General features: G+C 38.8%; 1 protein-coding gene across 1 annotated transcript in view; it reads right to left on the reverse strand.

The window, feature by feature from the left end:
* xylt1 (xylosyltransferase I) overlaps positions 1-25,568 on the reverse strand; it is a 120,105-nt gene that overhangs the window by 10,306 nt on the left and 84,231 nt on the right. The window contains exons 5-9 of the mRNA XM_047364458.1: positions 24,005-24,085; positions 22,324-22,540; positions 21,749-21,925; positions 14,643-14,908; positions 6,075-6,273 (exon numbers count right to left, since the gene is read on the reverse strand). Coding sequence (XP_047220414.1) covers positions 6,075-6,273; positions 14,643-14,908; positions 21,749-21,925; positions 22,324-22,540; positions 24,005-24,085 — 940 coding nt within the window. The remainder of the gene's footprint in view (positions 1-6,074; positions 6,274-14,642; positions 14,909-21,748; positions 21,926-22,323; positions 22,541-24,004; positions 24,086-25,568) is intronic.

Here is a 25,568-nt window from a genome sequence, read left to right on the forward strand (position 1 = left end):
AGGGCTAAATGCAAATGACTGAGATGAATATGTACGGTGGCCTGCAAATGTATTTATACCATTTAAATTTTTTTGTCATTGTGTTTGGGATTTTAATTTATATACAAACACATAGTACTGCTTAAGTGTAAGGTTGAAAGAAGGTGAGAACTTGCTTTCAAAATGTTTTTATAAAAGAAATCTGAGATCAAAATTTAACTATGTGGCTTACACAAAAGGTGTAAGTAAAATAGGTGGAAAACTAACATTGGACATAACCCTGAACATACCATATCCATGGTAAAACATGGTGGTAACAGCATCATGCCGTGGGGATGCTTGTCTTCAAGAACACGGGAGCTGGTCAGAGTTAATAGGAAGATGGATGGAGCCAAATACAAAGCAAATCTGGGGAAAAAACTGTTGGAGGCTGCAGAAGATTTGAGATAAAAGCGGAGATTCTCGTTCAAGCAGGATAGCAACACCAATAATACAGCCAGAGCCATACTGGAATGGTATAGATGGAAGCATATTTATGTGTTAGGCCTAATCAAAGTCCAGACCTCAGTCCTATTGAGAACATGTAGCAAGAAGAACTGGCAAACAAATTTGTCTCTAGATGTGTGAAGCTGATAGACATATCCTGAAAGCGCAGTAAGAGGTAGTTTAAGAAAGTTTTGACCCAGATGGCCCTAAAACAAACTTTTCAGATTTTTCTTTGTAAAAAATTAAAAACCATGTGTCACTTTCCTTCCTCTACACAGTCAGGTAGCTTTTTTATATTTGGCAATTTCCCTGATCAATGTATGGTCGGACCTTTGTGTGAATTTGCTGGGTCATCCACTCCTGGAAAGATGTCTAACTTTCTTAAGTGATCCTTCTTAATGCAGAATGAGGGAGTTCAAATGGTTTGGAAGGTACTGTACATGTGTAGAAACTTTGAACAGGTGTAATGACATTTTTTGCCAACAGTTTGGAGTCAAACACCTTTCACTACATTCTCTTTTGACAATAGCTCCTTCTAAAGCAGTCCAAAGAGAGATTACCTACTGCCCCTTTTCAGCTTCAGCCTACAGCTCACAATGGCCTCCACACTCGGCTTGTCACTGGCTGTGTGTCTGCTCATTAAGCTTTGGCTTAAGACCAACACCCAATTAAATCTTATGACCTCTCACCAAAGCACAGACTTATTTCTCTGATAGATAATTGGCTTTTTTGAGGAACTAATACTGGTCTGGCAGCTTTGTCATTACTTTCTCCCCCCAGTGTTTGGACCCCTATCCTTCAACTATTCTTGCTCTAATCACTCACAGTTTTCATGTAAGCTTGACAAGAAAAAAGTGTTCAAGAGAAACATTTGAAACCTTGTATATTTCACTATTATTACTTTTCTGCACATACCCCATATATACAAACGTTCTCTCAACATTGCCAGCTTGCTGGCGCCAACAGTCTGACACGTCCATTAAATAAGGCAGGTCAGCTTGATCAATCAGGGGCAAGGGCTGTACCACTCTACATCTGGATCTGTTTTAAACCATAAGGCATGAAAACCCTTCGAGACTCATTAGTGACACTTTTCTGAGAATGAAAATCAAACACAGGTGAACAAACTTAAGAGTTACCAGAGATTCCAGAAGCAGCACCTCAACAAGTCCCTGTAGATCGTGGTTGTAAAGAGAAATGGTAAAAGGACAAAGTAAAAATGATTCATGATTTGAAAATTATTAAAAAAACAACAAATTCCACACTGTCTTTTATTTAACAAACATTCAGCCAAAATGAAAAAAACTCACAGTTCAATAGCTTGTGGAACATCCTTTATCAGCAATAACTCAGTAGTTGTTTTCTGCTTCACTATTAGTCCCTCACATCTTTGTGAAGGAACGTTGGCCAACTGCAGCTTAGCTTCAGATCAGGGAGGTTTGTGAACATTCCTGCTCAGCTTTCTCAAGGTCTGACCTCAGCATTATAACCAGGCTGAGGTTTAGACTTTGACTGGGCCATTGCAACACCCTGATATGGTCCTTTTTTTTTAGCAATTCAACTGTAGGTTTTCTACCCATTTTAAGACCATTATACCGTTGATGACCCAGTTTAGCCTAAACAAGTCTACATCATCACCCCTCCACCACCGTACCTGCCAGTTTTAATGAGATACTTACATGGCGTGTTTGGTTTCAGACGAATGTGTATTGACCTCTACTCTGGTCTCCCAGTCCAAAGGCCATTGTTCCAGAGGTGTTGGGGTTCATTCAGATGCACTCAAGCCATATTAGAACAGGCTTTCTACTTTTAATCCCTCTAAACATGCTATAGCTGTTTAATTGTTTTCCCATAGTCTGACATGGACTTTAAGGTTTAACATGCCACTAGAGGCCTGTAGAGATTGAGGTGCAGCTCTTGGGTTTTCGGCAATTTCTCTGATCACTGAGTGGTCTGAATTGGCTTGGCATCTGCTCCTGGGAAGCTTTGCGTTTTTCACTTGAGAATAATCTTTCTTTGTGCAGGTGCTGGTGGTGTAGGGGTTAAGCATGTGCAGAGGCTATAGTCCTCAATGTGGCTGTCCCGGGTTTGAGTCCTGGACCTGGCGACCTTTGCCGAATGTCTCCCCCTCTCTTTGCCCTGTTTCCTGTCTACCTACTGTAGAAAAAATAAAGGCTTCTAGTGCCGCAAAAAAAAAAAAAAAAATCTTTCTTTGTGCAGGATGAGACTTCAAATAATTTAGAAGTGGTCTTATAACACTTTCCAGAGTCATTGGCAGCAACAGTCACTTCTCCAAGGTCATAACTGTTTCTTACCTTCTTTACATGGTGCTTATCACACTTTACTGTGCTCTAAACCAGAAAACAGAGAAAACCCCTGCTATTATAGACGTGCTCTAACCCACCGATGATCTGTTAATCAAGTGTATTTTATTAGTAGCACCTGGCTGCTACTTTCCCAATTAATCCTGGTAGAAACAGCAAGGCCAAACGTACAAGATATATTTTTTTAATTCTGGCTTTGTTTCTGTTTATTGAAAAGTGACAGTATGGAATGGAGTCATGTGCTTTTTAAAATTTCAGGTTAGATTGAAATTATTTTCAGAACCTGGAAAAGACCAGGTCAGTTTTATTAATATCTATTACATAAAACCCAAAAATTCAGAAAGGTTGTGTATTATGTGTCCCCTGACTGTGCTTAAAAGTGTACTTATTTATGTGTAAATGATGATCACCACAGATTGTATGAGGGGGACATATCTCAGCTCTATGACCACATTTACCAACAGATTTAAAGGATGGAAAAAAAGGTAATTTAAGAGCTGATTGCTAACAAGGCTCCAATGGCTTTTGAAAAAGAAACAAGCCCACAGCATCACAGTTCTTCTACCTTACTTAACAGGAGACATGAGGTGCTTGCTCACATATTAATTATTTGTCCCTCAAGCCAGTGCTAACTGCTCTCACCAAAGCACACTTTTCCAGTTAACGTTCAAGTATGTTTGTAATAATAGGACAGAAAAGGCTTTTTGGTGGTATACCTCCCATCTACTGGCTTTTATGTAGAATTGGTGGCCCCAGGATCCCACTCTTTGCTGCAAGTCTCCAACAATGATCTTTGGAGACATTTCTCAAACCTTCCATACTATCCTCCATACTGTGTGTGGTGACAAAAAAAAACCTTCAGACCCTCTTCGGCCTTAATGGTCTCATTTAAAGATGGATTAACTTTATAGGTATTCCTCTCATAGTGGATATAGGCATTAACTTTATAGGTATTCCTCTCATAGTGGATATAGGCATTAACTTTATAGGTATTCCTCTCATAGTGGATATAGGCAAGTTTATGCAAGTCGCTGTTTTCTTACCCATTTCCTGTCTTATGAAGATGAGCATAAATCTGATTTACTTGAACGACATGTTCTCTTGTCTTTCCCACTCTGAAGAGTGTCATGTCATATTCATACTCCAAGGAGTCTTTCAATAAGCATGGCTGTTGATTTTGAGAAACACAATTATTCCCTATTGTGAGATTTTTCCCCACTGAATAAATGTACTCAAATGAAAGATTAGATCATTCTTTCTTTTCTATGAGATTACTCTACTACAATAATGGATTCTTTTATTTTAAGGCTCTTTATACACCTTTTCTGGGGTGCCCATAAGTGTAAAGGGTGCTGCATATATCTATATAAATTTGGAACAATAATCTAAAACAAAGACTAAACTTGTTCTAGTGTTATTTGTACACAGTAAAGCAATAAGCCTCTCAATCTCAAATCCAACGTGAAGTGAAATACAAATTTGAACAGCGTTAGGTTCAATTACTTCAATATTAAATCAAAGAGTAAAAAAACCCATAAAAGCAGCTGGGAGGCAGAAAAGGAGAATGAAAAGAAAGAAACGTATCTGCCTTTTCACATATCCAAAGCAGGACAGGGAACATGTTATTCAGCCAGCTGTGTGGTTTATCTGGGAAACTACAGTTGTAAAACCTGAGGAATATGGTTCATATCTGTCAAGTTGACAAAAAGCACAGACCTTCTGCAGCAGAGTCGTACTGTCTCATTTAAGCTCTTTCTGCCGATTTTGACTGACAGATGGACAAACTGAGTGAATGCTTTCCAAAGCTTAGCATCCAGATAAAACCACTGCTCACGTTGCCTGTCTGTCACCCATGGTCTCATAGGCCTGACACACAAGCTGTGGCTTTTTTGGTTCCTTCTGAGATGGCTCCCAAAGGTAAAACAAGGTCAACGTGAGTCCAGGTGTGCGAGTGCCAGTTACAAGCTCAAACAAAGCAAGCAAACTTACTCACAGATTTGTTGACATTTCTGCCTCGAGCAGAGACGTGTAGGATGAAGCGGGGAGAAAAAGGTCAATTTATATTTGCTCAGTTAATTTCTTTCTAGAATAGACTGTGGCTACCACATAACAGCTGAGCTGCTGTATCCTAAACAGAAACAAAGATTAACATAACAAGACAATCAGGGAAGGCATCCCAGTGTGAAGGTGAGGAGTCATTATATTAGCAGGCAACAAACAAGCGGCACGTGACGTGCTCGTACCCGTAAACTTGGATAAGTTCAATCAATTTACATTTTTCAAGACCATCACAGGCAAGGGTTTAATTGTGTGAAGATTTAAATATGCTTTAAATATGCGCAATATAAAAATGAATAAAAGGTCACCATAGTGATGAGCTGCATTTGGTGTGTGATTTCATTTCAAACGACCTCCCGCAATCTCAATTCTAAAACAAAACATGAATTGACCCCAATTAACTGAATTTTTGTTTCTGTTTGGTTCTGTTTCACTTCACAGCGTCCAGGCTTGTAGAATCAGGAAATCCCTTGCCTGACGACAAAAAGTAGGCTTATCAACCAATCAAACTTTATTTAAAAAGTGCTTTAACATGCCATAAGGCAACTGAAGTGTTGCACAGCTAAATATAAAATTCAATGAGATGAAATAATAATAATAAAAACAGTAAACGATAACAACATAAGTAAAAAAACAACAAAAAAAGCCATAAAAGGCAAAAGACAGTTCAAGGATTGGCCTAATGGTCGTGCTCTCTGGATCTAAAAGCCAGTGTAAAAAGATGGGTTTTAATAAGACATTTAAACACATTAGTAGTTCTGGCAAACCTCACAGAAAGAGCGAGATTGTTAAAAGCTGCATCTGAAAAGATTCTGTCTCCTCTAGTCACCACCAAGAGCATCTGATCTTCATCTCTCTTCATATCTCAGAGCTAACTATGTAGGAGCTCAGAAACATAAGGAGGTACCAGACTATTTAAAGATTTTAAAAACCAAGGCTAAAAGCAAAACATCATGCTCTATGTATGTTCTAAAGAAATTGAAAAGCAGGTGAGAAACAAAGTCAGAGGAAGCTGTATGTCTGGCAAGTGTTAGAAAGTTATTTGTAAGTCGTTGAGACCCCAATAAACCACAGTGAGAGCCAACAGTGAGATACCTTCCCAGAATCACCAAAATCATTCCACAAGGGCTGATAAAAGTTTTAATTAGTGATGGCTGTCTCATCGATTTTTGCCAAAACGTGTTATCGAACAGGAAATCCCCCTAAATGTAGGTAAATAAAACTCACCTCAGCAAACTGCAACCGACTAAATGTGCTGCCTGGAGGCATGGTCAGCTCAAAGTTCTTCTTGGGCGCCACCCAGGTCTCCATGATCTCCAGCTTGCTTGTAGCCAGGTTAGTGGCATGGTGCTTGATGAGGTAGCCCTGGAACTGGTCTAAGTGGAAGTAGAGATGCACTGACACAGGGTGGCCCATTGGGAAATACCTGTAACAATATCAAAAAAGGAGAATCCATTAGGGAAACTCAGACCCACCAACAGACCTATGGAGCAGCTATTCATAGCTAAGACTGTGAAAAAAAAGAGAGAATGATTATCAAGATTTATTTAGGTAAAGTCTTGAGGGAGCCCGCTTTGCACATGCTAATGTGGCCGGATGAAAATGTGTATTTGCAAAGGTTAGCAGGGAGTCAATGTGCTCTGTAATTGTGTGACACGGTGGACATTAATTCAATGACCTTTAACAGAGATGTAATCGGTCAAAGACATGTCGACAATACAGACCATTCAGAGGAAGAGCTGCTTGTGGGCTAAACCCACATTTCTGAGACTGAATTTATAAGTTTTATTTTCTGCATCTGAATAATGAAACAAATCATGAATAAGACACTGGAGGAGTCTTTCCGGCTGCTCCCTTATTCAGGGGTCACCACAGCAAGTTAGTACAACGTACACTTGGCAGAGTTTTTACTTCAGAAACCCTAAATACTGTAAATAATGTGGTTTAAACATGATTTTTTAACCCCTGCTTAATTTACTGACAATGACTTACATATATCTGACAATTCATATGATTTATATATTCTTATTGTGTTTTTGTAATACTGTAACGTTTTTCACCTAAAAATGTGATCCTGATATCATTTGAGAGCAGGGTCAGCGATATTAATGAAAATAAATAAATAAACGTTCAATTTCATCGAAGATCATCCTTTCCTCTCTTAAATTCAAGCATCAAAAATAATATGCACATTAAGACTGGCTAGCTAGGAGGCGCCAGTGAGTGGAACAGCAAATATATAGGGGGACAGGTCTTGCCACTACCATTTGAGATGTCAGGTAGTGGCAAGATCAAGACCTCACCTTGTTCTTGCCATTACCTGACTCCCCAAATGCTAATCTGGAAGAATGGTCAGATGTTCCCATAAACACTTTGAAATCTTGTGGAAAGCCTTTTCAGAAGAGCTGATGCTGCTATGGCTGCAAAGAGTGGGCTTGATTCATATTAAACCCTATAGAGAAGAATTTGTCAATTTAGTGCACAATAAAACCTTTGAGAACTATTAAGAGTATGATGATAAATAACAAATTCCATTATTAAATGGGTGTGTTGGTATTGATGTGAACAAAGTAACAAAAAAAACAATGTCAGCTGGAAGCACAGAGTTGAACTGGGTCATCCAGTTATCTGAAGCAGAATGAAGATCTCGCCCTGTGATTAGTGTGTTTATTTGTGCGTGGCTTCATATGTGGCAGAGGGCCGCCCTCAGGGCAGACAGCCGGAGTGACTTCTGGAAAAACATAAAAGGGCTGAGGGGTGGGCACTGCTGGGGATGCACAACGGCTGCTGATTGCTCATGTTCTCACTCCTTCTCACCCAGATTGCTAATCTGTGTGCTTCCCGAACTCCTTATTCCTCCTTTTTTTGGATACACACACACACACACCTTAACACAAACACACAGTTTTACCGCCAACTCCCCTGTGCAGGCAGCCTCATCAGTATTCAGCTAACAGACCAGGAGTCAACCAGAGCTGGCAAATGCTACCCTGACAAGCAGAACAGCAAATATTTACACCCCCAAGGATTGCATTGCACACTCCTCCAAGCTTCGTTTTCTGTGTCTTTATCTTTCTTTTTTCCTTTCTTTTTCTTTTTCTGCACTTTCTTTCCCCCTTGCTTTACCTCAGCTCTCAGGCCTCTCTGAGCTGCCTTTCCAAAAAGCCAAAATGAGAGACGGAGCAAAGGGGGCTGGCCTGCATCCTGCACAGAAGCTCCATTCAGGCTTTTACTCCTCTGACTCTCCAGGAAACACACCAAACTGCTAAAAGATCCAAATCATTCTTCTTGTTCTTCGGCTCTCTTTTGCCACTATTTTATACCGAGGCCAAACCATCCATCTGTTATATGACATGCATACTTTGCATGCATGTAGTAAGAAACACCGCTGTAACATGTGAGCAAACTTAGGACAACAGGCAGTTCTTAAATAAACTCCCATGTAAGCAGCGACACGCTTCAGGGTAAACCCTTATTGATTGAATTACTTGGCTTGATTGTTAAAATTTCAGATGGATAAAATATTAATAAGACATCTCCATGCACAATTTTAGCTGTAAAACATTTTAATACACTTTAATAATTATGATTTTATTGAAGCCTTACTTCAATAAAATCATAATTATTTTTAACCTCCTACTACATAAATTTATTTAAAATTTATAAAAGATATTCTTGTTTTCTTTTGTCAAGTACAAACTAAATTAAGTAGAGATTGTTAATTTGACTATAAAACATAAATAAAACATTCAAGTATGATGCAAATATACCACATTAGGCACAACTGGGTCTACCAATAATTTAACACTTTTCCAGTCTCGGCTAGATTATTTTAATGATGATGCTGTTGCTCAACAGGGCTTGGAAATTCAATTACCACATACTGCAAGTTCCTGTAAAATCTATTATATCTAAGTATTTCAAATAAAGCTTAGTACCATAAACTTACAACCAAATGTTACTCCAAAATGATCCTTGGTATGTGTAGTATATACAACAGGCACCTCCGCTGCATTAACACTGGAGGCAGTTTGATAGTATTAAACGGGTATAGCAAAATGTCAGCTGACAAAGACAACATCTGCATTGTTACATGCACAATATACGGTGTAAGTAACCACATCCAGTACTAAAGACTCCTTTTGCACAAAGTAGCTTTTATTGGTTTTTCATTTTACAGCTGCTACTTACTTTCAGACAAAGTGTTGCTTAATTCTACCATAGCATTTTAGTGCATATACACTGGAATGTTAGGTGAAGAAAGACCTAGAAGTGTGTCTGCTTCCTCATGGAAGCAAATGCACTTCTATGTTTGGTCAGACAAGCCGCCACAACATAAATCATAGGAGCTCAGGATTATGACACTTTCAAAGAACTGAGATCAGTATTTAAATTATGGTTTTCTATTAAAATATGACATATTCTAAGGAGGCATCAATATGACCTACTTCACTATGTGAAAATACCCTTTTGGTGTTGTTTCCCTTTTAATTCTCTTGTTTATTGCACATAAATAACCCTAACAAAGATAAATCAGCTGCACTTCTGGACTCTTTAACACCTAAGCTGGTTATTTTATCTGTGAATCAAAATACAAGAATGTTCCCCCTCTCTTACCGACTGAGTTGGCAATCTACAATAGGGTATTTACCGTAAATCAGTTTCATTTAGTAGGAATTTGAATTTGAACATAACAGACAAACAGGATTAAATGAACCTGTGAAAGTTCTGTCACTAAAGATACTACCATGTATTCTCTCATTCAACTTTTGCAGAGTGCCATTCTTAGTTCTTAACCCTCTTATGTTTTTCCTCTGAGTAGCCTGTTCGCAGTCTCTCTGCTGTAAATCAAAGAAATTGCTGTAATGGCTGTAAAACCTAGAACATCAACATACATCTGAGAAAAACAGATTACGTTCAAACCCAGGACTTCATCTGGGTCTGGATGTGAACTGCATTTGCTAAATGACAACATATTTCTGAACAGCTGTTTTCATATTTTAGTCCAGTTTTGTATTTCTAACCCACACTTTATAACTCAATCCATCCAATCCATAAGACTTTATTTTTGGTTTTTATGACCTTGTTGTAATTTTTGCTAATGCGATAACTAATGTTAATAGTTTTAGAACCAACTTTACTCTCTGTTGATGTGTCTATGATATGCTTTTCTAACACTGTTATTTTAGTACTTAGTCTACTATAATACTTTCATTGTTATATTTACTGTATAGCAAAAACTAAAAGCACATTCTGCACATTCAGGTATAACTTTTGGCTGAGCTTCCAACTTGTTTTCCTCCTATAACGCTCGGTGGAATACAACAGGAAGTTAGTGTAAAAGCATGACCTGTATACAGCATGTGTGCAACTATACACACCACAGATTGTATATAGTTAATTAATGTATTGTTAATTAATGTAAAAAAAATACTTATACATAAAAAGTGCAGTTTAGATTTAGTTGCTGATTGCTTACATCAAATACACACATCCTTTGTGACCTCTGAGTTTGAGCCATTCACAATTGTTCCCTTTGCTGCTTGAAAAGCCTCAAAACCTATGCTGCAGATACAGAAAAATCTTTGAAAGAAAGGATCACTCTCAGAACTGAGTGTGTGAACGCCAGGCTCCTGGGGCTCCTGGCTCCAGCTTTGTGCTGTTGCCATCAGTCTCCGAAATTCAATTTTAGTATACCATATTTTCCGCACTATAAGGCGCACTTAAAAACCATTAATTTTCTCAAAAAATGACAGTGCGCCTTGTAATCCTTATATATGGATCAATTGGTTAATTGGTTGATCCATACTGGTTGTACACGGCGCTCTGTCAAAATGTTTCAGTACGACTGGTAAACTACAAAGCCGCACCGCTTGCAGCATTACGGCTACCGTAGTCAGGGGCGTCGCCGCAGTAATAGTGGTAAACACCTGTACTGTGCTTACTCTTAGTCCAACACCACTTGTGTGTGTATAACGACCCCAAAATTGCACCTTTCAAGAGACACGCTTACGATGCTGAGTTCAAACTCAAGGCTGTCAGCTACGCAGTCGAACATGGGAATAGAGCAGCAGCGAGAGAATTCAACAGTTAACGCTACTATATTGTGAATGTACTAACGTTTGATTTAGTGCATCAAACTGTTTCTTTTACGTGTTTACTGAATCAGGGAAAAGTTCCCTTTCACGTTTTAACTAACGTTTGATTTCAACTTCAACTTCATAGACTCCAATGCATTCCTAACGTGCGGTTGGCTCTATTCAATAGATTTCTATGTAGAGGAGACCTTACCATGAGAGTGAATGGAGTTATCAGAACGCTGGTTTGTAGTGTATTAATAAAGTTTGACTGACTGACTTATCTGACTGTTTTGTTGACATTCTCTTTAGCACAGCTCCATCTAGTGGATGCATAACGCAACCCCAGTCAAACGTTTCACTGCAGTAGCTTCTATTCTATGCGCCTTATAATCCGGTGCTCCCTATATATGAAAAAAGTTCTAAAATAGGCCATTCATTGAAGGTGCGCCTTATAATCCGGTGCGCCTTATAGTGCGGAAAATACGGTATTCTGAATATTGTTTATTTCTCAATTCTTTTTTGTATCTTGTCCCGTCTTGTCTTCTGTATTTTGTCTTAATGTCTGTTATTCTGATATCGTTCTTAAGGTGGAGATGTTTTTATTTGTTGTTTTTTTTTTTACTCTAAAGTTTATTCATTCTCTCTAATGTATGTCTATATTATATATTTTGTTTTTTTGGAAAGAAAGCCGACTCACCTCACTGTAATCAGATCTACCTATGGGTATAAATACAGTTGATTGCTTGATTGAATGTTTCATGCATTCCACTACCTGGAAAATTTGTGGATGAGCCTGTCATGTCCCAACATGACTGCACACCACCAAGCAAGAACCACAAAGATATGGATTTGTAGTGGAGAAGTTTTCTGGCCTACACAGATTCCTGACCTCAACTCAACAGAATATCAATGAGATGAATTAGAAAAGAGACTGCGAGCCAGGCCTTCTCGTCCAACATCAGTGTCTGACCTCACAAATGTGCTTCTGGAACAATGGTAAACAATCTTAACAACACACTCCTAAACCTTGTGAAAAGCCTTACAATAAGAGTTGAATCTTTTAACGCTGCAACGAGTGGGACGGCATCATATTAAACCCTATGGATGAAGAATGGTGTTATTTAAGCTCGTGTGTGAAGGCAGACTTGGCAATATAGTGTACATACAGGCATGTTGCTTTTATGTTCCTGTCCTCTATGTTAACAGATGCAGTGTCTGAATAGAATCAGCTTAGCTGACAGATGCCTTTTTTAGGTTTGACACATGGAAACCATAAAATCTGGTTTCCTTTCATCTTTTGCTTTTACCTGGAACATTTTATAGAAAGCTTACAATGCAGGCAGCAGTGTGGGTGGGGGTGGGGTGGGGGTTGTTGTGTTCTGCCGCTTCACATCCTGCATATGAGGAGGAAATCATAGCAGTTTGCATAAAAAAATGAGTCCTTCTGCATAGGCCTGCAACTAACGATTCTTTTGCTAATTAATTAATTAATCTGTAGAGTATTTTTTTGATTCACTGATTAATAATCAAAGAGCAAAATAATAGGAGATTTCTTTACAGAATTTGAACCAGGTGAAGCTAAAGCTATGCAACTTGAGGGGTTCTGGATAAAACATATTTACAGACCAAGAAGATATTCATCTTAAATGCAAAATAGGTATTTTTTGTACAGTTTTGGCTTAATTACTGGTCTAAATGGGTTGTTTTTTCAGCAAATGTCATGTTTTATAGTCTATATAGTCTAGTTAACAATTATTCAATTACTAAATTTGTTGACGATTATTTTAATAATCAATTAGTCATTAATCCACTAAAATAATTTCAGCCCTACTATTGCGATGATGCCTATATAACAACAGCAAGTGCAGCACAGGCAGCGGTACTGATCATCAGTTTTTGTAACGGGTTCTGAAACTTTCCCGTCACTATTATGGTCATTTACATCGTGTAACATCTAGGGTTGCCACTAATGACAATTTTTATATCAGTTACTCTGTTGACTAAGTGATGGACTTATTGATTAATCTTAAAGCCCGATTTATTTCCAAAAATAATTTTTTAAATAGACAACTTTGGCATTTTTTGTTTATGTATTGTCAAGTTTATTTTTTTAACAAGAAGCTTGGAAATTCTCTGAGTAAAAACAGAACATGAAATTAAGCTGAAAATGACACATTTTGTTTACTTTTGGTGAAAAAATACTACAAATATGAGAAGGTTTTAGTATTGTTTTAAAATGTATTGGCAGCATGGTGGTGCTTGGGAAACCTTAGCTTTAAAACTACTGCAGTGAACAGACAACCTGTCTAATCTCATAAGGTCCATTCAGCAGTTTTTCCAGCAAAATATGTGTGCATCTTTTTCAAATGGTCATGCTCCTGTCAAGAGCACAAGCATCGAGGCTTGTGACGGGAATTGGATGATTGTTTTAGTTGTTTGGAAACTCAAAAAGCTTATTGTTTTTTGATCAATGAATGTAACATACCAGGTACATATCACGCTGACACATCATTCACCGTTGTGGAAGTTACTGAAGATTCGAGGTTAGCTATTTTCAGTATTAATAAGGGAAAATCAGAATGAGGCACAGAGATGCTAGAAGCTTTTTAAAAACAAATGCATTTTCTATGATAGGACAGGTCTGCTGTTCATTCAGGCTGCGAGAGAGAGCAAGACTTTCAGCAGATAACAGGAAGGCTCAATGTATAACAGCAAAGTTTCTCTGTTTTATCCTTTTGAGCTTTTGACCTCTGACGTGGAACATGTATTTGGAAATGTTGGCAGCCTGTTGGAAATCTCTGAGTTACAGTAAGGATCTACATTCTTTAGAGAATACAGACAGAAAGCTAGCCATGTTAACCTTTAACATAAGATGCTAAAGAGCTCAATGTGAATTCAGTAATAGTAATCATAGTAAAGCCCTGTTGCACAGTGACTAATCCCTAACACACTACATGATGTTGACTGTTCCTTAAAAAAATAATTATTGACCATTGGAAAAAATATCTTGGAATTCTGTTCTTACATCTTTTTATATTCTTATTTCTAAAAGGTTACACAAAATTGGTATCGGGTAAAAGCTTTACAAAATACAGAAATCGAAAATTAGCTACAAAACTGACTGTTGCATCCCAAGGATGGATCCCAAGTGGATTCAGTTTGGAAAAGTAACGCAGATGATTTTTTAGAAAGGAAAACCAAACTGAAATACTGCGACCAGCTGCAAATAAAAAAAATGATACCAAAAGTTTGGTACATCAAGCTGGCATAGAGCTCTATTTTTATTTTAAGCAAATACTATATGTTAACAGCACTCTAAAATTCATTAATTTCTACTAATAACAGACCAGCCTGGCTTTCTGTGGTATGGCATACATCGCATCATTATCTTAGGGATAAATTGACGGTGTCATATTGTGTTACGAAATGAAAGGCTTCCCAGTTGCTTATTGAAGCCCTCCATTGTCAACCTATTTCCATGACATGTAATCTTATGAAGTCATGCACAAGGAGAAACACAAAAGGCCATTTATGTGCTGTACAATAAGGTTTGTGAAGCTAATAAAGGTACATCTGGCTTCCGAGAAGAAAACAAACTGTGGACAAACATGAGCTGCAGGTGTGTGATAAGAGCAGCAATTATAAGAGTGGATGTAGTGAAATAAATGTGTTTGCTGTTTACCTTCTCTGTCACACACATTTTTACACAACTAACCTGCAGCTGTGATCGTTTGGGTTTCCCTGCAGTGAGGCCGCAGCCCTCACCATGCCCATCCGTGTGAAGGAGTGGTAGTACGTGAGCAGCGTGTCCGACAGGCTGGCGACGCCATCTGGCTCGTCGTAAACATTCTCCCAGTACGAGTTCAGACCCGGGGTTCCCTGAGGAAACGGTCCAAACAGGTAGGCATCCAGCTGGTTCACTATCTCCTGGTTCACGCTGGCCTCAAACTTCCTGGCAAAGAAGGTGGGCCTCACTGTTTGCTGCAGAAATGCAGAGCGAGACGGGAGGCAAGCGGAGGAACGAAGCAGGGACAGAGGAGATAAAGAGAAGAAAAAAGAAGAAGCTTATTAAACGGTGGTGTGCCAGGATGTGAGGGGAACAAATGTGATGTGTGAGATGTGTGTCTAAATGATAGGTGAGCAGAGACAAAGTGCTGATAAGAGGTGGAGTAACGGGTAGCTGAAAACAGCAGAAGGAAAATGGGCAAATCTTCTCAGAGATTTGTGAATGAATTAGAAGCTGCACTAAATTAAAATTACCCCATATTTGGTCTCACTTTTCCATCTACAATTACATTTCTATATGTTAAAGGTTCCCAATGGCTGTCAGTATTGGCAACATTGTAGCAATAAACTAAGGGTGTTTATGCTCTCCTAATGTATTCAGATAGTAAAAAAGTGAAAGATTTTTAAAACAGAAACTTTAAATCAAGAGTCTACATTACCTCCTATCCTAAGTAAACATTTATAGTTTATTAGTTCATTCTATTGAACTGGTTATTGATTTCAAGTAGCTCTCTAAAGGCTCAAATCTTCACATACAGAAGCTTAGTGCAAGGCTGCTTTGTCTATTCAAAAAACAGTTTTGATATGTATTTTAGGCCATTGTCTTGTTTAAGCACCAAGTTGTGTCCTTGTTTCAATCATATGACCCAAACCTTCACCCTCAGAAGAAATAAAATTTGTTAGGATGTTCAAGAAAAATCAGAGGAACTACTTATCAGTATGTCATTAACTGGAAAATGCTGGAACTCCAGAGTCAGCCAAAATGGACACCTTCAACCTGGACTGAAATTTGCGGCACATGGACTAACCAAACGTCCTCTGGAAAAAAGTTTAATGGCTGGCTGAAATATTGAGGTATCTCTACTTTTATGACTAGACTTAAAGCTTTCCTTTTTGATAAAGCTTATAGTTAGAGTGGCTTAGGTTATCCCAAGTTATCTCTGTAGTTATGCTGCTATAGGCTTTGACTGCTGGAGGACATAATGACCACTTTCAGTCTCTCTGCTACATTCTCATACTACTCTCCAATTTTGCATTATTTGCTCTTATTTCAGCTTTTAACTTTATGTTCTCTCTCTGTTTTTTCTGTTTCTAGAAGCTACATCTGGCCTGGCTCTGTGTTTAGCTGTGGTACCTTCCTGGAGGGGGGGCATTGGCTGAGCTGCTGCTGCCAAAAACGTATTGCTCACCTTTATACAGATGATACACTTTGCCCTGTCTTTCAGTGTTTAACCCGGTCTCTTCTAATCATAGCTACTGGCTGAGCTTCTATTGTGCCTAACTGTATGTGCTCTCTTTCATACTCCACACTTCAAAACTGGCTCAGAGTTCATCTGCTTAGCTGTCTTTCTCTCCTAGATGAAGCCTCTAAAGGAGCTATAACCAATACTGTTTTACTTTTCTTTCCTATAGAAAGTACCACTGGTACTTTGGTACCTGGTTCTGCTGGAGGCTTCTTCCTGTTAAAAGGGATTTTTCTATTGCACAGTCACTACATGCTCATCCAAGAGGAGTGAATGCTGCAAGTCACTGACTCAATGCAATCTGCTGGGTTTCCTTAGACAGAAAAACTTTTTAGCCAGTTTGAATAATAAACTGAATCCTACTGCACTGTTCGATAGTAAGGATTAATTGGATCGTATGTAATGAACTTGAAATCTGTATTATGCGGCTATATAAATAAAACTGAATTGAATTGTTTCAAGGCAGAAGAATATACAGCCCTGCCTCCAAACAAAAGACAATATATTGGGTAAGACGCCATGAAAATACAACACCAACATTTCAATAAAAAGGGTTTTTAAAAGAGCGGTAACATCACAACGCATTGACCATTGATGGGATTTGAGGTGCATCACTGAACTGGAAGTCACTCAGAACTCCAATCAATATTTGTCAATGATATTTTCTTAAGAAAGGTAAGGAAGAGAAAAAGGTCTATACATCCTATCAATCAGCATGTATATTTGGGCAGTATGATTCAGCAGAACTTTCAACCAAATGTTTTCCCCATTATCTGTCTCAGTTTGGTCTTTGGCTCCATTTTATCCACATCTTTTTCCATCTCTTTGGCCGTGCCACGTCCTTTCTTCTGCGGTTGATGATGCATCATGAAATTTGCTGCCTCCACAGCTTGGCTTGCACACAAAGGCCTCTTTCTTTAGTTCCAGACACCAAACTATTTATCATGCAGTACCAAACACTTTGGTGTTACCTGCTAAGAAAAAAAAAAAGCTAAGAAGATAAAACAGGAGACCTAATCAAGGGGTGGCTTATTTTCTTGGAATTCAGCTTTTTTCTCATGTAGCAGTAAGTGTTGGATGATATATGGCAGGTCAGAGATGTTAAATTAGACAAGGATATGTTTCCAGGATGAGGGGGCCCTGGCACACACTCTGTGGAGTTGTTTGAAAGAATCATGTGCTGCATCACTATCACCGCAACATGCCCAATCAAATACCACATGGCCAACCCCCTCCCTGCCCTCTTCCCGAGACACATACAAACGACAATGACAAACAACAACGCTCATTAATATCAGTCCAGTTCAACTTATTGGACCATTTCGATATGTTAAAAAATGACTAGCACCTATTAATACCAATGTTGATGCCGATATATCGTGCATACCTAAGTTACAGTGCTAGCATTGCTATTAAAGCGAGTATTCATGAAATGCTCTAAGAAGTCCTGGTAGACTTTGGTCTTGATGAAACACAGTTGACCAAAACCAGCAGATGATATGGCTCTGACTGTGGAAACTTTACAATGGACCTCAAGTTACTGAGATTATATGTCCCTCTATTCTTCTTCCAGACTCTGGAACCTTGATCTCCAAATCAAATGCATAATTTAATTTAATACTAAAAGAGGACTTTAGACCACTGAGCAACAGTCCAGTCCTTTTTCTCCTAAGCCCAGGTAAGACTTGTCTAATGTTGTCTCTGGTTCAGAAGTGTCTTATCAATGGTAATGCAACAGTTGTAGCTGTCCAAGTCCCAGGTAATTCAATTCAATTCAGTTTTATTTATATAGCGCCAATTCACAACACATGTTGTCTCAAGGCACTTCACAACAGTCAGGTTCATACATTCCAATTAATCCTAACCATTGAACAGTGCAGTCGGAGTTAGCTTTTTATTCAAATTGGATAAAACGTTTTTCTATCTAAGGAAACCCAGCAGATTGCATCCAGTCAGTGACTTGCAGCATTCCCTCCTCCTGGATGAGCATGTAGAGACAGTGGACAGTCACTGGCGTTGACTTTGTAGCAATCCCTCATACTGAGCATGCATGTAGCAACAGTGGAGAGGAAAAACTCCCTTTTAACAGGAAGAAACCTCCAGCAGAACCAGGCTCAGTGTGAGCGGTCATCTGCCACGACCATGGCCGATAGGTACATCTAGGTTTGGTGTCTTTTGAAGCTCTGGCTCTTGTAAATGTTGCCCAAACTCCTGGATGGGCTTTGCTTTACAATCTTTGCAAGGCTGAATTATTGCAGGTGCACCTTATTCTACTATACATTTTTCTTCCACATAACTTTCCATTAAAATGCGTGGATGCAGCACCCTGTAAACAGCCAGCTTCCTTAGCATTGACCTTAGCAATCACTTTTTCTGACTAGTTAACAGTATTTGCCATGATTGTGAAGGCCATAACATACCATTTCTGTAATAAAAATCCACTTTTTTAAGTTTTATGTAATGTTACAATTTTCTGAAGAATGTATTTTGGATTTTTAATTAGCTGTAAGCCAGGAGCATCAAAGTTAACAGAAAAACAGTAGATTGTTGAAATACATCACTCTGTGTGTAATGAAACAAATGGGTTTAGTTTCTCAAACTCAATTACTTAAACATTTAAATTATATTCTAATTTATTGAGGAGCACCTGTATCTAATGATACAACACAGAAAGGCCACACACACACTCTCCAAGTCCCCCACGTGAATGGGCTTCAAATTCACCCAGGACACGTGGGACATTATTTAAGACTTCTATTTTTGTCTTAATTGTTGCTTAATTTAACAGATATTATTTAAAGGGTTATTCAGCTGTTCTATAATATTTGATCACTTTTAGATTTTTTATTGGTTTTACTTGATTTCATATGTTTTCTTTTATTCAATCTTAGTGAAAAATCTTGGTTTTATGTTCTTTCTCCATTGTGTTCCCCAGCACTCTGGTCCAGCTTGCATTGTTTTGGATGAACTTTATAAATAGATTAGCATCAATACTGAAATAATTAATAAGAGGATCAGTTAGTCATATAACAGGGCTGCTTTGTTTCCAGGGTCAGACCTCACTGAAACCATGTTGGGTGCCAACCAGACAAAGCAGCAGCGCCAAGGAGCTCAGGGTAATGCTATGGCACCGGTCTGTCAGAGACAGAGGCGAGACAGCCGGGTTTGGCAAAGGGAGAGCAGAGGTCAGTGTGATGGCTGGTGTGTGGAGAGCCGGACAGATGAAGGGACTTACCACTTGAAGGATACAAGTAAAAATGCAGCTAAGCTGAGGCAGAAAATTTAGGGTCACTTTGTACTGCAGCTTTTTCTGCTTTAAATGACCCCTGAAAGTCAAATAGTAAAACAAACTTATTTTATTTTGATAAGCCAAACAAATTCCCACTCTCTCCTAATACCAAAAGCAAATAGGACCTAATCACAGCTGCTGCTTTTTTCTCCTCTATAAGGGTCATCCTTAATGGAGATGTTATTTTGCACATATTGACAGTGACTGCGGTGGGACGCCGAGCGTAAGAGGACAGCTCTTTTTATTATTACTGACTTCTGTTGATTTTGTACAAAATCCAGCACCCATGCATGAAAGGGAGACATATTTTCATGTTGACTTTAGTGTTTAAGAGCTTCCCTGAGGAACGTGTTTGATATATCTGTTTGTTATTATTTATGACACCTTTCATTACTGAAATAACATTTCTTTTTATTCTTTTAGCTATATTTCTAAACGTATTTAGAAGGAGCAATGAAATATCGTCAAATTACAAATTAGTGTGAAATCTTATCGAAATCTTATAAAGTCGCTATGACAAAGTTTTAGAACAATCATGGATTTGATTGTCTCTTTAAATAAATAACTATGCAAAAATTTTGAGTTATCCCTGTTTTCTTTTATTACTTTTATTATTTGGCTCCCAGGTATCCAGACCTTCTCGTGTTCTTTTGCAGAGATCTTGATACATTTTTACCCAGACTCTCTGAAAGTCTGTTTTCTTCGGACACTGTCTGCTTTTTCCAAATATAAAGTCTTTTCTCGCTATTTTTTAAAAGAATGTATTTTCATATTTGATAAACCACTTTGATCTATGATCAGTTAGGATCCTAAACCAAAAAGGCTGACCAGGATTATGTCTCCACATAACAGTAAGCTTAGCAAAGTGTCACGGTTTACTTGATATTGGACCCCAGAATGCAGACGAGCAGGCAGCGTGATGGTAAGTGAAGAAAAGGTTTAATTACGAAAACTCACACTCAGCAGGAGGCAGGAACAAAACAAACGGGCAGGCAAGACAGGCATGGCATGATCAAAAAGACAAGACTTGGTTTGAGAGCAAGGCATGAGAAATGTCTCCGCGACGACTAACAGAACAGGTGTGAATATATGGCGTGAAAACCAGGTGGAGCAAGGAGACAGATTAACTTGAAGCAGGTGAACCGAATAAACTTAATTAACAGAGCAAAACGTGACTGGAGCAAAACAGAGACTCTTGAACACAAACTAGAAAAACATGAAGCAAAAGCATAACCAGATCCGAAAACCAAACTTGACAAAACATGAACAAGACGACAAAACAAAAGCATGACCAGGAAAATAAACCAAAACATAATTCAAAACCTGAACAGTGAAAAACATAAGGAAAAAACCCGAAACCAAAAACCAAACAACCCCAAATCATGACAGCAAAGAACCTATTTTAAATAAAAATTCCAATAAAATTTCCAATATTTTCTTTAGTCAGATCGATGAACAAGACTAAAGTTAACAGAGTTTGACAGACATTAAATATTTTCTTATTTTAAAAAGCTATTAGCTAAAAAAATGTATTTATTTCAGTGGGCTGATGCAAAGTATCAACTGCTAAGACCTGGGGGTTTGTCTGTTTTGTTTAAATAATTTTCAAAATCATGGACTTCTTCTATTTTATCTGCACATTATCTACTAAAACCGCTCTGAAATATGTTACAAGCCGAAATATCAACAATTCACATCGAAATCAAGAGGAAACATGCCAACCTTAGGATAGCTCTAGAGCAAACTGATCAACATAACAGGCCGTGCATACTATCAAATCTTTTCTGACCATCTAAGTGTTTTTCCCCCTGAAAGAGAAACTGGTTCGACTGCTGCAGCTGCTAGTTTCTCTATGTATTGAGATCTGCACTGTGTGAAGGAATGCACAAACAGAAGGAGTCAAACACTTAATTGAAGGTAAAATTGGAAGGAAGATGCGTAAGCCTCTATGGGGGTACACCTCAGGAGAAATTAACGCCTTTTGTGGCAGTAAAAAGCAAGAGTTAAGGTTAAAACTGCCTTATTGAGCTACTACCTTCGACTCATTGTAAAGTTGACCATGACCCTTTAAATGTCATGTCAGGTAAGGTTTAAACACTAAAATGTCTAATATTTTTCCCTCAAGGTGGACACTAGTGGAATTCTATTTTTCAGCTATACTGTGTAGCTGCTTTTTGAAACTAACATTAATCCTACAACCCCATTTTATCAGGGAGAAGAAAAAAGTCAATTTGTCACCAAGAAACCATCGATCGATCAGAATAGCCTGTGTGTTGCGTTTACCTGGAAGCGGTGAAAATCTGAAGGCTTGAAGTCATTGGGAGAGCATCCACACCAGTCCACGATGTGCTTGTACTGACACTTGCAGCCCAGTTTACGGTTCCAGTTTGTGATGCGCAGGTTGTTATCCACCATGCTCCCACAGTGGCCACTGTTCTCCAGCACGGTGTGGAAGAACGACTGGGAAATGAGGAACCGAAATAGCCAGCGAGATAAGGTGGGAAAAATAAAAGAGACGGAAAATTAGAAAAGTGTGTGCCTGTTGTTTTCCCACAGAAGCCAATTCACAAGAGGAAATAGGATTGGGAGCAGAAAGAAAATAAGATTCAAGGCAGCTCAAGATAAACATTCAATTTCTCTGCAGAAGTTTATGTTTTCACATAACCTAAATTAATGGCTGAGAATGTACAATCTCACATCTTCCCCTCAATCTAAGAATTTCTGTCCAGCTTTGAGTCATCTCACATTAACAAAAGGGAAACAGTGTGAGAGTCTTTTGTTAAATGATGCAGCATAAATACAAATCAGTGCTTGCTAGTTAGGGACCTCGCCTGTGTTTGTGCGGTGGCCTGTGCTACCTCAGCAGGAAGCAGAGTGTACGCGTAGAATCGCTTCATGTTGGTGACCAGATTGTCCTTAGAGTTGATCACATATTCGACAAACATGCGGTTGAGGAGGAACCAGTCAGATCCACCGTCTACAGAGATGCCTTCTGGGATTTTTCGGTCGCCCAGCCTCCACATGTGAGTGTCACACTCATAGAAGAGACGATCCAGACCCTGCTTACGGATGAACCTAATCAGGACAAACACAACGATCTGGTCACACAGATGACTCCTGGACACAAGTCTTCTTTCAGGAGAAAAGGTTGGTACTGTCGCGATTCATCTAGTGTTTGGTTTTGGTCATTTGTGATCATATTTGGATTATTTTCTTATGACCTTATGAGCAGCGTTTCTCTTGGTTCTTGTTGTTATTGCATTTATTTCTTTAGTTATTCTTTGTCCTTTTTTGATTATTTCTGTTAGATCTAGTTTCATGTTCAGATTGTGTTTTTATGCCACTGCTCCCCACGCTAATTAACTTCATTAAGTCCACCTGCATATGGCAATCAGTTTTCCTGTTTTCACCTGTTTGTTGCACTCTTTATATTCAGTTCTGTTTACTCCTTGCTGGTACAAAAAGTCAGGAAATGTGCATTTGGTGTTTTTTTTCTTTGCTGAAACAATTCTTCTTGGCAATTATTCATCTAAAAAAAACATGTTTTTTTTCTCTTTAAATAGTGCAACATGTGTAACCTGTACTTGTGGGTTGAGCAGCAGAGTTGAGAACATAGAGTAGGTCCTCTGCCAACACCTTAAACTGTTATACCAGTGCACATTTGTCTTCTTAAACAAGAAAACAACATTCCCCTACTTCTATCAAACTCTGGAAGAAACATCTTTCCTGACAATTTTAAACACTGTTCTCTTTAAAGAAATAAAACAAGCAAAAAATAAAATAAAAATGGCACACATAAATATTGCACAGCGAGCTGAGCAGCTACAACTGCTCTCTAAATATTTCACTACACCCGCTGCAGTAACAGTGACAGCCTGGAGACACAGCAGGTGGTGTTACTCCTGCAAACAGATCAAGTGTTGGATGCAGGGAGTCAAATTTAGGTCAGGCAGGTCAGAGTGCACCCTGAAAGGTGATACACACGGTTAATGTGTTGAACTGATGCCACACACTCAGACATTAATCTATGGGGTAAATGGGGGGAAAAGCGATTAAAGCAACTGTTGAGATGTTTGATTTAATCAAATGTGTCTGCATTGCATTTTAATAAACAAATAAGCTGCTGTTTTCCTTCTGTCAGAGGGTAGCATGTGATCAAACACAGCGGCAGAAATCACACAAAGGTAGAGCTGAGTCACACTGACTCATGCATCCTTGCAGGGCATTTGTTCCCTCTGTTTTGGGGTCTTTTTGCTTGCGGTGCAACGTGATGACTGGTCTGCCACAAGGGCATGACAGGGCAGAAAAGCAGGGTGGTGTCAGCATCAACCGGAGCTCTGGCAGTAACCTCGCCCCACCAAGAAGGTTAATTAATAGAGCCCACAGACGGGAGCTAATTGCGTCATGATTCAGTGTGCACGCTGTACAAGTGCTGCACCGTATGTGCTGCAAGTCTGGATAAAAGAGTGGATAAAAGAGACAGAGAGCAGGAGAGGGCTGCTACAGTGAGGTTAAAAAGATTAAAAATGTGCATCTTACCTTGCATTGTCCCTGCCGTGTGACTTAATGAAATTCAGGTCTCTGTATTTGGACAGGAAGGCCACCAGCTGGTTATTGCTCCTGAAATAAAAAGAAAATGACTTACTCTTGACAGGGAACATATGGTGAGTACTGTATAGTGCAGGAAAATTGATTTTCCAGCACAAATTATAGGTTTAATGACTTTTTGGGGGACAGTTACGCAAATGGGTTCGTCTGTCACAGCCTGGTTGTAAAAGACGCCTTAAAAAATATAAATTATACAGTTATAATTGGCAAATCACTGGGAACAACACAAAGACAACAAAGTGTAACAAACTGAAAGCTAAAACTGTTTAGTTCAAGTAATATATTCAAGTAAAATATGTTAACATAAAATGTTTGGGACATAGCAATGTTGTCCTGCATGTTTTTCCCTGCTGCCACAGACCTGATCTAAATAAAGGGGCGACTGACAGGCTTCTCCAGTACTTCATGGCCTGCTGAAGAGTTAATGCAATGATTTGAATCAGATGTGATTGGGAAAAGATACATCTAAGAGTGGAGAAATTCTGAGGTAAATTGTAACTGTATTGTTTCTAAACAACAGAAGATTCATCAGTTCCAACCACTCTACGTAAAGTTATTTCGGGGCATTGCCTCTCTGCTAAACTTAAATGTCACACTTAGTTTAACCCCTTATAGTCTATAGATGCAAATTTGCCTAAAACTGCTTCCGGTCGTAATACAGCCAAGGTGGAGTATATATCCCACTACTGCTAGTTGATACATTCTCTACACCTAGAATAATATTAGAATTTCAGGGAGAAAGTGTCTAAGCATTGAACATCTTACAAAGCTTTGTTCAATCAATCATCTAAAGATGGAAAGAGCATGGTACAAGCACAGACCTACCAAAACATGGCTGTCCTAATCCATGTAGTGGACACATTAAGCATGTGGAAGGCATTGCTTTTATCACATGAGAACAAAATCAAACTTTTTGGCCTACATAAAAAGAGTTTTCTGTTATTCTAAGGATGTTCTTACACCATAATGACCCAGGAGACTTTGTATAATTGTAAAGGGGGTGCCAAGAGTTTTCACACTTTGTTTTATTTTAGCTCACTTTGAAAGTGCCCTTTTTAAAGCAGACCAAGCTGCCTGAACGCCATCATGTAGTTACAACTTTTATTGAGCATGTTGCTCTGTATGGTTGAGACAAATTCAATAGTACAGAAAATATACCTGAGAGGGTGAGACTGTGATGTACTGCAGGGATCCCACAGATGTCAAGCGAAGGTTTAAAAGTTTTTAGATCCCATACATCTGTGTAAATAATATACAATATTACTTTCTCATTTGGCTCTCTGGATTGTGGGTTGAATTCCCACTGTAAGCGAGCTGTACTAAGGTTCACTTCCAAGCAAACAAAGACTGGAGTCCAGTTGACTGCTCCACACCAGAGTTCTGATGAGTTTTCATAGTGCTAAAGCATCCTAACACTGCAAGTCACAATGAACACTCCCTGCAGTGAAGCATGGTGGTGGCAGCATCATGCTGTGGGATGCTTTTCTCCAGCAGG

The sequence above is a fragment of the Girardinichthys multiradiatus genome, chromosome 5 (genome assembly GCF_021462225.1).
Source record: "Girardinichthys multiradiatus isolate DD_20200921_A chromosome 5, DD_fGirMul_XY1, whole genome shotgun sequence".
NCBI lineage: Eukaryota > Metazoa > Chordata > Actinopteri > Cyprinodontiformes > Goodeidae > Girardinichthys > Girardinichthys multiradiatus.